This window comes from Oryx dammah, unplaced genomic scaffold, assembly GCF_014754425.2.
Source record: "Oryx dammah isolate SB20612 unplaced genomic scaffold, SCBI_Odam_1.1 HiC_scaffold_18, whole genome shotgun sequence".
Lineage (NCBI taxonomy): Eukaryota > Metazoa > Chordata > Mammalia > Artiodactyla > Bovidae > Oryx > Oryx dammah.
The window spans coordinates 114,313,007-114,326,466 of record NW_024070202.1 but is presented as its reverse complement, the minus strand read 5'-3'; the positions used below and the strand labels follow the sequence as shown (position 1 = coordinate 114,326,466).

The 13,460-nt window shown below is 40.5% G+C and overlaps 1 protein-coding gene across 1 annotated transcript in view; it reads right to left on the bottom strand.

Annotated features, from left to right (window-relative positions):
- GALNTL5 (polypeptide N-acetylgalactosaminyltransferase like 5) overlaps positions 1-12,650 on the bottom strand; it is a 54,029-nt gene extending 41,379 nt beyond the window's left edge. Inside the window, exons 1-2 of the mRNA XM_040260955.1 lie at positions 12,389-12,650; positions 5,330-5,450 (exon numbers count right to left, since the gene is read on the bottom strand). Coding sequence (XP_040116889.1) covers positions 5,330-5,450; positions 12,389-12,650 — 383 coding nt within the window. The remainder of the gene's footprint in view (positions 1-5,329; positions 5,451-12,388) is intronic.
- Between the last annotated feature and the right edge of the window lie 810 nt (positions 12,651-13,460).

The following is a 13,460-nucleotide window of genomic DNA, read 5'->3' as shown; positions in this document are numbered from 1 at the left end:
GAAATAAACTATTTTAACCTTATAGAAGGGCAAAAAGACCACAAAAATACATCGAAAGAAAGAAGACACAACCCCATAAAGGCAACTGGAAACTAATGAGTTAGGAGACAAAAAAAAAGTAAAATTGATAAAACAAAAGTTAGTTTTCTGAAAGATGACTAATATATATCAATTTCTACCAAGCTTTTGAAATCGAGAAGAAAAATGTACAAAAATAAGAATGAGAACGAAGGCAAGGTACCAGAAAAGGTGAAAGAGAATTACGAAAACAGGATATGTGAACTTTAAGCCAATAGATTTGAAAGTAAACGAAGAAGATTTTTATTAAAATAGATAGCTCTGAATAGACCCTAGAAATAGAAAGCCTGAGCAGAACAATCAATAATCTTAGAAAAAAACTAAACTTTTTCCATGTCTGACAGCAGAAAATGGAGCAGTGATTCATAACTACCAGACAAGTTCCATTTCAAAATAAGAAATACATAATGATGATATTTCAATGATTTTAGAGCATAGAGATATAGAGAAAACATACAACTTCATTTTATGGAACTAGGAGAAGGCGATGGCACCCCACTCCAATACTCTTGCCTGGAAAATCCCATGGACAGAGGAGCCTAATAGGCTGCAGAGTCGGACACGACTGAGCGACTTCACTTTCACTTTCACTTCCATGCATTGGAGAAGGAAATGGCAACCCATTCCAGTGTTCTTCCCTGGAGAATCCCAGGGACGGGGGAGCCTGGTGGGCTGCCGTCTATGGGGTTGCACAGAGTCGGACATGACTGAAGTGACTTAGCAGCAGCAGCAGCAGCAGCAGCAGTATAAATTTGATATAAAAATCTGATGACAGTAACTCAAAGAAGAAAAACAAAGCAGAGTTTCTTAAACTTGAGTCTTGCATAGGCTCAGAAGAAAAAAACTGTCAACCCTCCAGGGCTGATTTCAGTTGCTTTAATGTTTCCCAAATATGCGTATGCAAATGAAAGTCAACCTTGTGTTCATAAGCTCTTGGAGGTGGTGGTGGTGGTGCGTGCTCAGTCATGTCAGACTCTGTTACCTGTGGACTGTAGCCCTCCGGGCTCCTTCGTCCACGGAATTCTCCAGGCAAGAATACTGGAGTAGGTTGCCATTTCCTTCTCCAGGAGATCTTTCTTACCCAGGGATTGAACTTGTATCTCTGTGTCTCCTCCATTGCAGGTGAATTCTTTACCACTGGCACCACCTGGGGAGCCTCTTATAAGCTCTTACATAACCATAAATAAAATTGTAAAATATTAGTAAAATACAGCTAAAATTGGAGAAGGCAATGGCACCCCACTCCAGTCCTCTTGCCTGGAAAATCCCATGGACAGCCTGGTAGGCTGCAGTCCATGGGGTCGCGAACAGTTGGACACGACTGAGCGACTTCACTTTCACTTTTCACTTTCATGCGTTGGAGAAGGAAATGGCACCCCACTCCAGTGTTCTTGCCTGGAGAATCCCAGGGATGGGGGAGCCTGGTGGGCTGCCATCTATGGGGTCACACAGAGTCGGACACGACTGAAGTGACTTAGCAGCAGCAGCACAGCTAAAGTTCAGTTAAATTACAATTAAACTAATTTTACTTTCGGGTTGTGTTTTGCTGCAATGAAATTACCACATACAACCCATGTGCTTCCTGTTACAGGAAAGTTTCTTTAAATTAGACAAGTCAGCGCTTGGGTGCTAAGTCACTTCATCCATGTCCAGCTCTTTGCTGCCACATGGACTGTAGCTTCCCAGGCTCCTCTGTTTACGGGATTCTCCAGGCGAGAATCCTGGAGGGGGTTGCCATGCCTTCCTCCAGGGGCTCTTCTCGACCCAGGGACTGAGCCCTCATCTCTTCACCTCCTGCATTGGCAGGCGGGTTCTTTACCACGAGCACCACCGGGGAAGCCCTGACTAGCCAGTGCTGCTAGGTATTATATGACTGCTCACATCTCCAAGGACACAAAATTTTAAAATTTTCACAGAGAAATTGTAGACTTCTGAGGAACACTGATACGAACTAATCTAATTTACACAGGTCAAAACAATTAGACAAAATATTAGCAGATCAAATAAAACAACATTTTAGAAAAACAGTATAACTAAGGTTAGTTTATTTCAGGAATGTAAGGATGGCTCAACATAAGTTATCAATAATTTAATGGGGGAAATCCATAGTGATTATGCTAAGAGATTATTTGATAGAATTTAACAGTCATTTCTGATTAGAATAAAATCCTAAGTCAAAATAAACCCACTCTCAATTGCCATAGCTTTAGCCAGTCATTGAACATGCCAGAAGTGGACTTTGCTACCAACAGAACAATTCTGTTGCTCCTCCAAAATCCTCTGGCATTATTCTGACACACCCATGAGAAGAACCGTTTTTAAAGAAAGGAAAGGAAAATGAATGTTAATAAATAAAGGAGAAAATTTCAAGTGAAGGAACAGAAAGAAATGTCTTTAGTGTAATCAAAGGTATTTAGCAGAAGCCAATCACAAACATTAAAAAATTAAATCCTAAAAAAAATAATTCCCAACTCATTCTACAAGGCCAACAACACTCTGATGATAAAAACAGACAAGGATGTTCAATAGCACTCTTACAAACACTGATATAAAATCCCAAACAAAATTTTGGAATTTCAGCAAAATCAAGTGCAATAATATATAAAAAGGATAAGGCATCATGACCAAGTAGGGGATATCCCATAAATGTAACCTCTGCTTAACATTAGAAAATCAACATAATTTACCATCTTTACAAGCTAAAGATACACACATCTCAATGCACAGAAAAGGATGTGACAAAATCCAATATCCATCTGATGAAAAACTCTCAACAAACTAGGAATAGAAGAGAATTTCTGCCACCTGAAAAAGAACATCTATGAGAAGCCTAAAGATAACATCATACTTACTGGTGAAAAATGGAGTGTTAAGATCAAGAACACAGCAAGGTTGTCCAATATCACCCCTTCTATTCAACACTGTACTAGAGATTTTAGCCAGTGTGATAAGTTAAGACAAAGAAAAGCATCCAGATTGGAAAGGAAGAAGGAAAAGTGCAGACGTCATGATCATCTTCAGAGAAAATCCAATGAATAAATTTTTGTGATCCTGGGCTGAAAGCAGAAACAAATTATAAAAAATATTGAACTCCATTAAAACGGAAAACTCTTGTTTTTCAAAAAGCACTAACTATTGCGAGAATGAAAAAACAAACCATGGACTAGGAGAAAATATTTGCAATTATATATATGATAAAGGTCTTACACCTAAATATATACAAATTTCGCAAAACTCAATAATAATAATAAAAAAAATCCGATTTCAAAACAGGCAAAATATTTGAAGTTTAAATTTAAAACGGGCAAAATATAAAGAAGATACACAGATAGCAAGTAAACACATAAATAGATGCACAATATCATTAGATATCAGGAAAATGGAAATTGAACCTCAGTGAGATCCCACTACACACTCATTCGAATGGCCAAAATCAAAAAGACTGTTCACACCAAGAGTTGGCAAAAAGGTGGAGGAATTGGAAACTTCATAGATTGCTACAGTAATCAAAACAGTATGGTACTGGCATGAAAAACAAACACATAGATCAGTGGAACAGAGTAGAAAGTCCAGAAATAAACCCACAGATATGGTCGATTAATTTACATTACAATGAGCTCAAACAAATGAGCCAAGAATATAAAATGTGGAAAAAAGTCTCTTCAATAATTGGAAAAACTGAACAGCCACATGCAAAGAAGGAAATTGGATCTCTATCTTATACCATATTCTCAAGTTAATTAGAAATGAATTAAATGAATATGAGACCTAAAACTGTTAATCTCCTAGAACAAAAGATAGGCAGTAAGCTCTTTGACATCAGTCTTGAATTTTTCTGGATCTGACACCAAAAGCAAAGGTAACAAAAGCAAAAACAAACAAGTGGGACTATATAAAACCAAAAAGCTTCTGCACTGCAAAGGAAACCTTCAAGAAAACAAAAAGGCAACCTACTGAACAGGAGAAAATACTTGAAATCATATATCTGATAAGGTGTTAATATCTAACATATGTAAAGAAGTCACACAGCTTAATAGTGAAAAAACAAACCAATCGGATTTAAAAATGGGCAGAGGATCAGAAGAGACATTTTTTTTTTCCCCAAAGAAGACATATAGATGGGAAACAGGCACATGAAAAGATGCTCAACATCACAAATCATCAGGAAAATGTAAATCAAAACCACAATGACATACCACTTCACACCTGTCTGAAAGGCTCTTATCAAACATCCAAGAAGTAACAAGTGTTGGGGGGACATGGAGAAAAGGGAATCCTTGTGTGCCATTGGTGGGAAAACCAGTACTGGAAGTACTGGAAGTTCCTCAAAAAATTAAAAATAGAACTGAGCCAGAAATTTCTCCTTTGGGTATTTATCTGAAGAAAACAAAAGCACTAACTCAAAAAGATATATGCACCCACCTTGTTCAAGAGCCAAGACACGGAATCAACCTAAGTGTTTATGAGTGGTGAAGGGATAAAGAAAATACGATCTATATCTATCTATAAAAGTCATCCATTAAAAAGGAGGAAATCTTGCCATTTGCAAGAACATGAATGGCTCTTGAGGGCATTTTGCTAAGTGAAACAAGTCGGAGAAAGACAAATACCACAAGATCTCACATACACGTAGAATCTAAAACAAAGGAACAAGAAAACATTACCTCTCCCCCCAGAAAACAAGTTCCTAGATACAAAGAACAGATTGGTGGTTGCCAGGGGTAGGTGAAGGAGACAAGAAAGCTACAAACTTCCAGTTGTAAAATAAATGTCATGGGGATGTAAGGTACAAGAAGGCAACTGTAGCTGAAAACACTGTATGGCATATTTGAAAGTTACTAGAAAAGAGGATCTTAAAAGTTCTCATCACAAGGGAAAAAAAAATTGTATTATATATGGTACTCCTGTGCTGGGTTCAGTCCCTTCAGTCTGGTCTGACTCTTTTCGACTCTATGGACTGTAGCCCACCAAGCTCCTCTGTCCATGGAATTTTCCAGGCACAAGTACTGGAGTGGGTTGTCGTGCCTTTCTCCAGGGGATCTTCCTGACCCAGGGATCAAACCAGTGTCTCTGCATTGCAGGTGGATTCTTTACCACTGAGCCAGTGGGGAAGCCCCTGTGTATGATGATCAGTGTTACTTAGACTTACTGTGATGATCATTTTGCAATAAATACAAATATCAAATCATTATGTTGTCTATCTGAAATGAATATGTAATATGTAAAAAAGAAAATATCACAGGGAACATACATGGCATTCCTCGTATCTGGCACGCTTCTGTAGTGGCCCAAGTTTTTACTGATAATGGGATTAAATCCATATGTTGAATATCCATGAATAAGTTCTGGGATTGAATAGTTAAAATTCTCACCTGAAAGAAAAGGTGTTAAGCCACATAAGTATAGGTTTACCACCGTCATGTTGATAAAGGACAATAACAAAGATATCCTGAATTCACTCCTTTTATAACATGTCAGACTAGTTTTTGTGGAACCTAAACTATGCCCAGATGACAAGGTTAAAATCAAAGGATTCACACACATCAAAGCAGAGCCCTTAGCAAAACCTGAACAATGAGTTACCCTCAGTCATTCAGTCTCTCCAGAGAAGTATTTGCTCGGCCTCCTTGGTCATATGATTCACAACTGTCCTGCGAAGCTATATTGACTGAGGGGTTTAGGGAAGGTGAGAGCTAGTCCCTCTTCCAAAACTGTTTGAGAGAACACAACAAGATGACCGAGGACAGCCGACAAGTCAGGGTGCAGCAGTGTTAGTCACTCGGTCCAGTCTGACTCTTTGTGACCCCACAGACTGCAGTCCAACAGGCTGCTCTGTCCACGGAATTCTCCAGGCAAGAATACTGGAGTGGGATGCCACTGCCTTCTCCAGGGATCTTCCCAATACAGGGATTGAACCTGGGTCTTGCCCATTGCAGGCAGACTCTTTACCAACTGAGTCACCAGGGAAGCCCATTAGTCATAACAATAAATAAAGTTGGCATAAAGTGAAAGAAAGTGAAGTCCTCAGTCGTCTGACTCTTTGCGACCCCATGGACTGTAGCCCACCAGGCTTCTCCATCCACGGAATTTTCTAGGCAAGAGTACTGGAGTGGGTTGCCATTTCCTTCTCCAGGGGAATTTCCCATTAAAAGATAAAAACTCCAAAAAAAAAAAAAAAAGATAAAAACTCTTAGATGGCAATAAAAACCAAAATGAAACCATAAAAGAAATAAGATGAACTAAAATGGTTAAAAGTGGAAGAATGGTCAAAGAATACAGGAGTCAAAATATTTTTTAAAGTATAGAATTCACTGGAAGGACAACCCAGAAAGTTATTTTATACTTACAATAAGTTACAATAAAGATTTAATAGTCATGAGCTTGTAGACATCAAATAATGCTGCAATAAAATACTTAAAGAAAAAAATTTTAATATATCAATATATACTGCCACAAATAAACAGAAACAGAATTTTTTAAGAACAACTGCGAATCAGAGAAAAAGTCAGAAACTTGAATGATGCAATTAGTTAAGTGTCCTTAGTAGATTTATATTGTGCTCTCTTTATGGGAGAATGAACTGTCTTTTCCATTGCCTGAGGAATGTTTTCCAAAACCGATATAAATTCTATGTTGCTTATAAAGCGGGTTCCCATCAAAAAGCAGTAACCCCATTTCTTTTAGGTCCTGTTTCTTACACCTAAAAAAATCCTTGGCATGACACAGCAGATAAGCATGGAGGTTCCCTGAAACATGGAGGTAAGGGGCCAGATTGGCTAGGGGTCTCAGCACAGGAGGGACACAGTGGGCTCCTGATTTCTTTTTTGCCTCCCGTAAATTCCAGACTTCAGGTCAGTGCAGTTCAGTTCAGTCGCTCAGTCGTCTCCGACTCTTTGCGACCCATGGACAGCTGCACGCGAGACCTCCCTGTCCATCACCATCTCCCGGAGTTTACTCAAACTCATGTCCATTGGGTCGGTGATGCCAGCCCACCATCTCATCCTCCGTCATCCCCTTCTCAGACAGGGTGCTGTCAAAACCTGCAAGTGGAACCACTAATAGGGGCAGGCAAAACAAGCTCCCAGTTAAGCCTGTTCCACCTAGCCCCGGGGCCAGGAAAGGGGACAAACAGACCCACAGGAAACTTTCGGCAACAGCCGCTCTAGTCCAACCAGCACCAACGGGAGAACCACAGCGCCCCCTGTGGCTCCCAGTAATACACACGCGTGCTCAGTTGCTCAACAGTATCCAGCTCTCTCTGACCCCGTGGACTGCAGCCCGCCGGGCTCTTCCGTCCGTGGAATTTCCAGGCAAGAATACTGGAGTGGGTTGCCATTTCCTTCTCCAGGGACTAATACATGATGATCCTAAATAGAAGCATGCCAAAAACCAGCCGCAAAAATACATGAAACAAAGCCCAGTAGAGTTGAAAGTAGAAACAGACAAACCCACAGTTATGATCCGGGTCTTCAACACCCACTCTTAACAACTGTCAGAACTACCAGCCAAAAATGCAGCAAGGATACAGAAGAACTGAACAACACAATCAGCCAACCAGATCTAATTGAGATTATATATATATATGAAGCACTTCATCTAACAATATCAGAATACAATTTTTTTTTCAAGTATCCATGGAGCATTCACCAAATAGACCATATCCTGGATCATAAAACAAACCTCAAAGAAACCTACAAGAATTGAAATCAGGCTCTCCTCCTCACTAGGGAGTAGTAAATGTTGCTTCTGGAATATGTGCTATGTTCAGTCATGTCCAACTCTCTGGAACCCCATGGACTGTGGCCCACCAGGCTCCTCTGTCCTGGTACTTTTTGAGGCACGAAGCCTGGAGTACATTGCCTTTCCTATTCCAGGGGATCTTCTTGACCCACGGATTGAACCCGCATCTTTTGTGTCTCCTGTTTTGGCAGACGAATTCTTTCCCACTGTGCCACCTGGCTTATTTTATAAAAGGCACCTTTTATTTTATAATGCTTCTTGAATAAAACCCTTCAAAAGAGAATAAAAATGTACAGCATGGTGACTACAGTTAACAGACTCTATTATATACTGTATTGTACACTTGAAAGTTGCTGAGAGAGTAGATCTTAAAAGTTATCATCACATGAAAAAAATTTAACTATGTGTGATGATGGATGTTAATGAAATTTATTGTGGTAACTAAGTTATGACCAACCTAGACAGCATATTAAAAAGCAGAGACATTACTTTGCCAACAAAAGTCCATCTAGTCAAGGCTATGGTTTTTCCAGTAGTCATGAATGGATGTGAGAGTTGGACTATAAAGAAAGGTGAGCACCGAAGAACTGATGCTTTTGAACTGTGGTGTTGGAGAAGACTCTTGAGAGTCCCTTGGACTGCAAGGAGATCCAACCAGTCCATTCTGAAGGAGATCAGTCCTGGGTGTTCATTGGAAGGACTGATGCTGAAGCTGAAACTCCAATACTTTGGCCACCTGATGTGAAGAGCTGACTCATTTGAAAAGACCCTGATGCTGGGAAAGATTGAGGGCAGGAGGAGAAGGGGAGGACAGAGGATGAGATGGATGGCATCATCGACTCGATGCACATGGGTTTGGGTGGACTCCGGGAGTTGGTGATGGACAGGGAGGCCTGGTGTGCTGCGATTCATGGGGTCACAAAGAGTCGGACACGACTGAGGGACTGAACTGAACTGAATTGTTTTGCAATATATGCGTGCATATGTGCCTGCTCAGTCCCTTCAGTCCTGTCTAATCTTTGTGACCCTATGGACTGTATGTAGCCCACCAGGCTCCTCTGTCCATGGGATTCTCCAGGTAAGAATACCGGAGTAGGTTTCATGCCCTCCTCCAGGGGATCTTCCCAACTCAGGAATAGAACCCACCTCTCTTGCATTGCAGGCGGATTTGCTACTGCTAACCCCCTGGGGAAATGCTTGTAATGTATACATATATAAAATCATTGTTGTACACTTAAAACAAGCTCAATATTATATACCAATTACATCTCAATTTTAAAAAGAATGAAAAGAGAAGGCACAGACTTGTGCAAAATATTTGCAACTCACGTATCAAAGGATTTGAAACTAGCATATATATTTTAAGTCTTAGAAACCCCAATCTTTAAAGTCTTAGAAATCAGAAGACAAACATCCCAATTTAAAAGTGGACAGGAGCTTCCCTGGTGGTTCAGTGGTAAAGAGTCCGCCTGCCAATGCATTAGACACAGGTTTGACCCCTGATCAGGGAAGATACCACAAGGCTCGGAGCAGCTAAGCCCAAGTGCCAGACTACTCAAGTCCTAGCTCCTAGAGCCCGAGCTCTGAAATAAAGAAGCTCACACACCACAACTAGAGAGTAACCGCCCCCCCCCGCCCCACCTCAACCAGACAAAAGCCCCCGCAGCCACAAAGACCCCGCACAGCCAGAAATAAATGAAAAGATGGATAGAAGACTTGGAGAAGCCCCTTATAAAAGATGATGTGTGGCCATTAACCACATGAAAAGGTGCTCAAAAATCCTTAGTCGTAGGAAAATGCAAATTAAGGCTACACTGATACCTACCATTTCTCACCCATCATAATGGCTCAACTCTAAATATCTGACCATGTACGGTGTTGACCAATCTGGAGAAGATGGATTCTCCTCCACTGCTGAAGGGAATAGAAACTGGCACCCTTACTTTGGAACACAGTTTGTCATTTTCTTTAAAGTTGAGCATTTTGTTGTGGTTCAGTTGCTAAGTCATGTACGACTCTTTGCAACCCCACAGACTGCAGCAGCCAGGCTTCCCTGTCCTTCATTATCTCCCGGAGCTTGCTCAAACTCATGTCCATTGAGTCAATGATGCCATCCAACTATCTCATCCTCTGTCGTCCCCTTCTCTTCCTGCCTTCAATCTTTCCCAGCATCAGGGTCTTTTCCAATGAGTCAGTCCTTTACATCGGCTGGCCAAAGTATTGGAGCTCTACCTTCAGCATCAGTCCTTCCAATGACTATTCAGGACTGATTTCTTTTACGATTGACTGGTTGGATCTCCTTGCAGTCCAAGGGACTCTCAAGAGTCTTCTCCAGCACCACGGTTTGAAAGTATCAGTTCTCTGTCCCCCAGCCTTCTTTATGGTCCAACTCTGACATCTGTACGTGACTACTGGAGAAAGCATAGCTTTGACTATATGGACCTTTGTTGGCAAAGCGATATCTCTGCTTTTTAATACACTGTCCAGGTTTGTCATAGTTTTTCTTCCAAGGAGCAAGTGTCTTTTAATTTCGTGGCTGTAGTCAACTGTCCACACTGATTTTGGAGTTCAAGAAAACAAAATCTGTCGCTGCTTCTACTTTTCCCCTTCTCTTTGCCATGAAGTGATGGGACCAGATGCCACGATCTTAGGTTTTTGACTGTTGAGTTTTAAGCCGGCTTTTTCACTCTCCTCTTTCACCCTCATCAAGAGGCCCTTTAGTTCCTCTTTACTTTCTGCCATTGGAGTGGTATCATCTGCATATCTGAGGTTGTTGATATTTCTCCTGGCAATCTTGATTCCAGCTATAAGTCATCCAGACCAGCATTTCTCATGATGTACTTTGCATATAAGTTAAATAAGTACGGTGACAATATACAGCCTTGACACACTCCTTTCACAATTTTGAACCAGTCCATTGTTCCGTGTCCAGTCCTAACTGTTGCTTCTTGACTTGCATACACTGAATTGCATAAGAATTTTCCACAGTTTCTTGTGATCCATACAGTCAGTCTTTAGTGTAGTCAATGAAGTATAAGTTTCTCTTGAATTCCCTTGCTTTCTCTATGATCCAATGAATGACAGGGGTTCAGATCACGACAAGACCTGGAGCTGACTGTGGCACAGACCATGAGCTCCTTATTGCAAAGTTCAGGCTTAAGTTGAAGAAAGTAGGGAAAACCACTAGGCCATTCAGGTATGATCTAAATCAAATCCCTTGTAATTATAGTGGAAGTGACAAATCGATTCCAGGGATTAGATATGGTAGAGTGCCTGAAGAACTGTGGACTGAGGTTTGTAACATTGTACAGGAGATATTGACCAAAACCATCCCAAAGAAATGCAAGAAGGCAAAACGGTTGTCTGAGGAGGCTTTACAAATTTAGCTGAGAAAAGAAGAGAAGTGAAAGGCAAGGGAGACAGGGAAAGATACACCCCACCGAATGCAGAGTTCCAGAGAATAGCAAGGAGAGATAAGAAAGTCTTCTTAACTGAACAATGCAAAGAAATAGAGAACAATAGAATGGGAAAGACTAGAGATCTCTTCTAGAAAATTGGAGGTAACATTTCATGCAAAGATGGACACAATAAAGGACAGAAATGCTAAGGACCTAACTAAAGCAGAAGAGATTAAGAAGAGGTGGCAAGAATACACAGAAAAACTATACAAAATCAGTCTTAAAGATTGGACAACCACTATTCTGTGGTCACTCACCCAGAGCCAGACAACCTGAAGTGTGAAGTCAAGTGGGCCTTAAGAAGCATTACTACGAACAAAGCTAGTGGAGGTGATGGAATTCCAGTTGAGCTATTTCAAATCCTAAAAGATGATGTTGTGAAAGTGCTGCACTCAATTTGTCAGCAAATTTGGAAAACTCAGCTGTGTTCACAGGACTGGAAAAGGTCAGTTTTCATTCCAATCCCAAAAAAGGGCAATGCCAAAGAATGTTCAAACTACTGTACAATTGCTCTTACTTCTCATGCTAGCAAGATAATGCTCAAAATCCTTCAAGCTAGGCTTTAACAGTATGGGAACTGAGAACTTCCAGATGTATAAGCTGGATTTAGAAAAAGTTAAGCATACAGCTTCCATATGAACCATCTATCCTATACCGAGGTATTTACCTAAGAGAAACAGAATATTTTTATATAAAGACTTATATGTGAATATTCACAGTGGCACGGCAATTCATTCTAGAACAGCTACAAATACACTTCAAATACATGCTATACTTTGCTTAAAGAAAATGAGGAAGATATCCAGGAAGGAGGAAGAATGGGGTGATGTTTTTATGGTACCTATTAAAATTTATTTCTTAGAAACACAGAAAGCTATCTGAAGCAAATATAGCAAATTACTTTAAAATTCTCACATTTATGAGGCAAATACATACAAGCCTGTTTGTGTTATTTTCTCTCTGTGGTTATATATATATATGAACATATATGAAATACTTCATAATTTAAAATTGCACTGCTCTAAAAAGGGCAGTCTCTTCCTCTTCCCAGTATTCAATTTATGGTATATTTTCCCCTTACCATGGCTAACAGGGGAAATCAAAATACTTACCTAATCTTAACAATGACTTTGGTTCTGCAGGTTCATCTTCACTAGCCCTTTGCACCCTCACGTTGTAAGCTCTCGGTATATGCACTGAGTCAGCTTTGCTTTGCAGTTTTTTTCCAAGGGACCAAATTAATGGATTTCCTTTCTCCTGGATCTTCTCTTGCTTCTTCACATGATTGTAGTGAAGATAAATACTAAAGACGGCTATCCAGATGCCGAATGTCAAGGAGGCACAGAGTAAACACTGAATTATAACATTTCTCATTGTAAACCTAGCATTTTTGAAGGTCCATTTTAATATTTCCTAAACCAGAAGGATTTACGAGAAGTTGTATTAGATATTTTCATCGTTTGAGACCATCTACTTGGCTTAAATTCAATTTACAGTGTTTTTAAAACAGGATCATTTTGACATCAGTGCTTATCTCATACTTTGATAAGATAAAGTGTACCCTTAGGAAAAAACCTCTTAAAACTCCCTATTCATAAGATTTCTGCTGGGCTGTAGTTGTGCCATGCAGGATCTTCATGTCGAATGTGGGCTGTTAGTAACAGCGTGTGGGATCTTGTTGCCTGACCAGGGATCAAACCCAGGCCCCCTGCATTAGGAGTACAGATCCCCAGGGAAGTCCCCTCATAAGATTTTTTAAAGTCAAAATGTGTAACATGCTTATAAAACATACAATATCATTTAAAGTCATTGACCCAAACTCCTGAGATAAAACTAAAGGAAAAAATGTGAAAGAAGGGTTTTTCATCCCTACATATGCTCAGCCCATGTAGGAGTGATAGCATAGGTCTTTGTTTTTAAAAAGCAGATCTGACATTAGTCAGACTGTTGCTTGCTGTTGCTTAGTTGCTTAGTCTGTGCGACCCCGTGGACCGTCACCCACCAGGCTCCTCTGTCCATGGGGATTCTCCAGGCAAGGATACTGGAGTGGGTTGGCATGCCCTTCTCCAGGCGATATTCCTGACCCAGGGATTGAACCCAGGTCTCCCGAATTGCCGGCAGATTCTTTACCATCTGAGCCACCAGGGAAGCTGAAGAACACTGGAGTGGGTAGCCTATCCCATC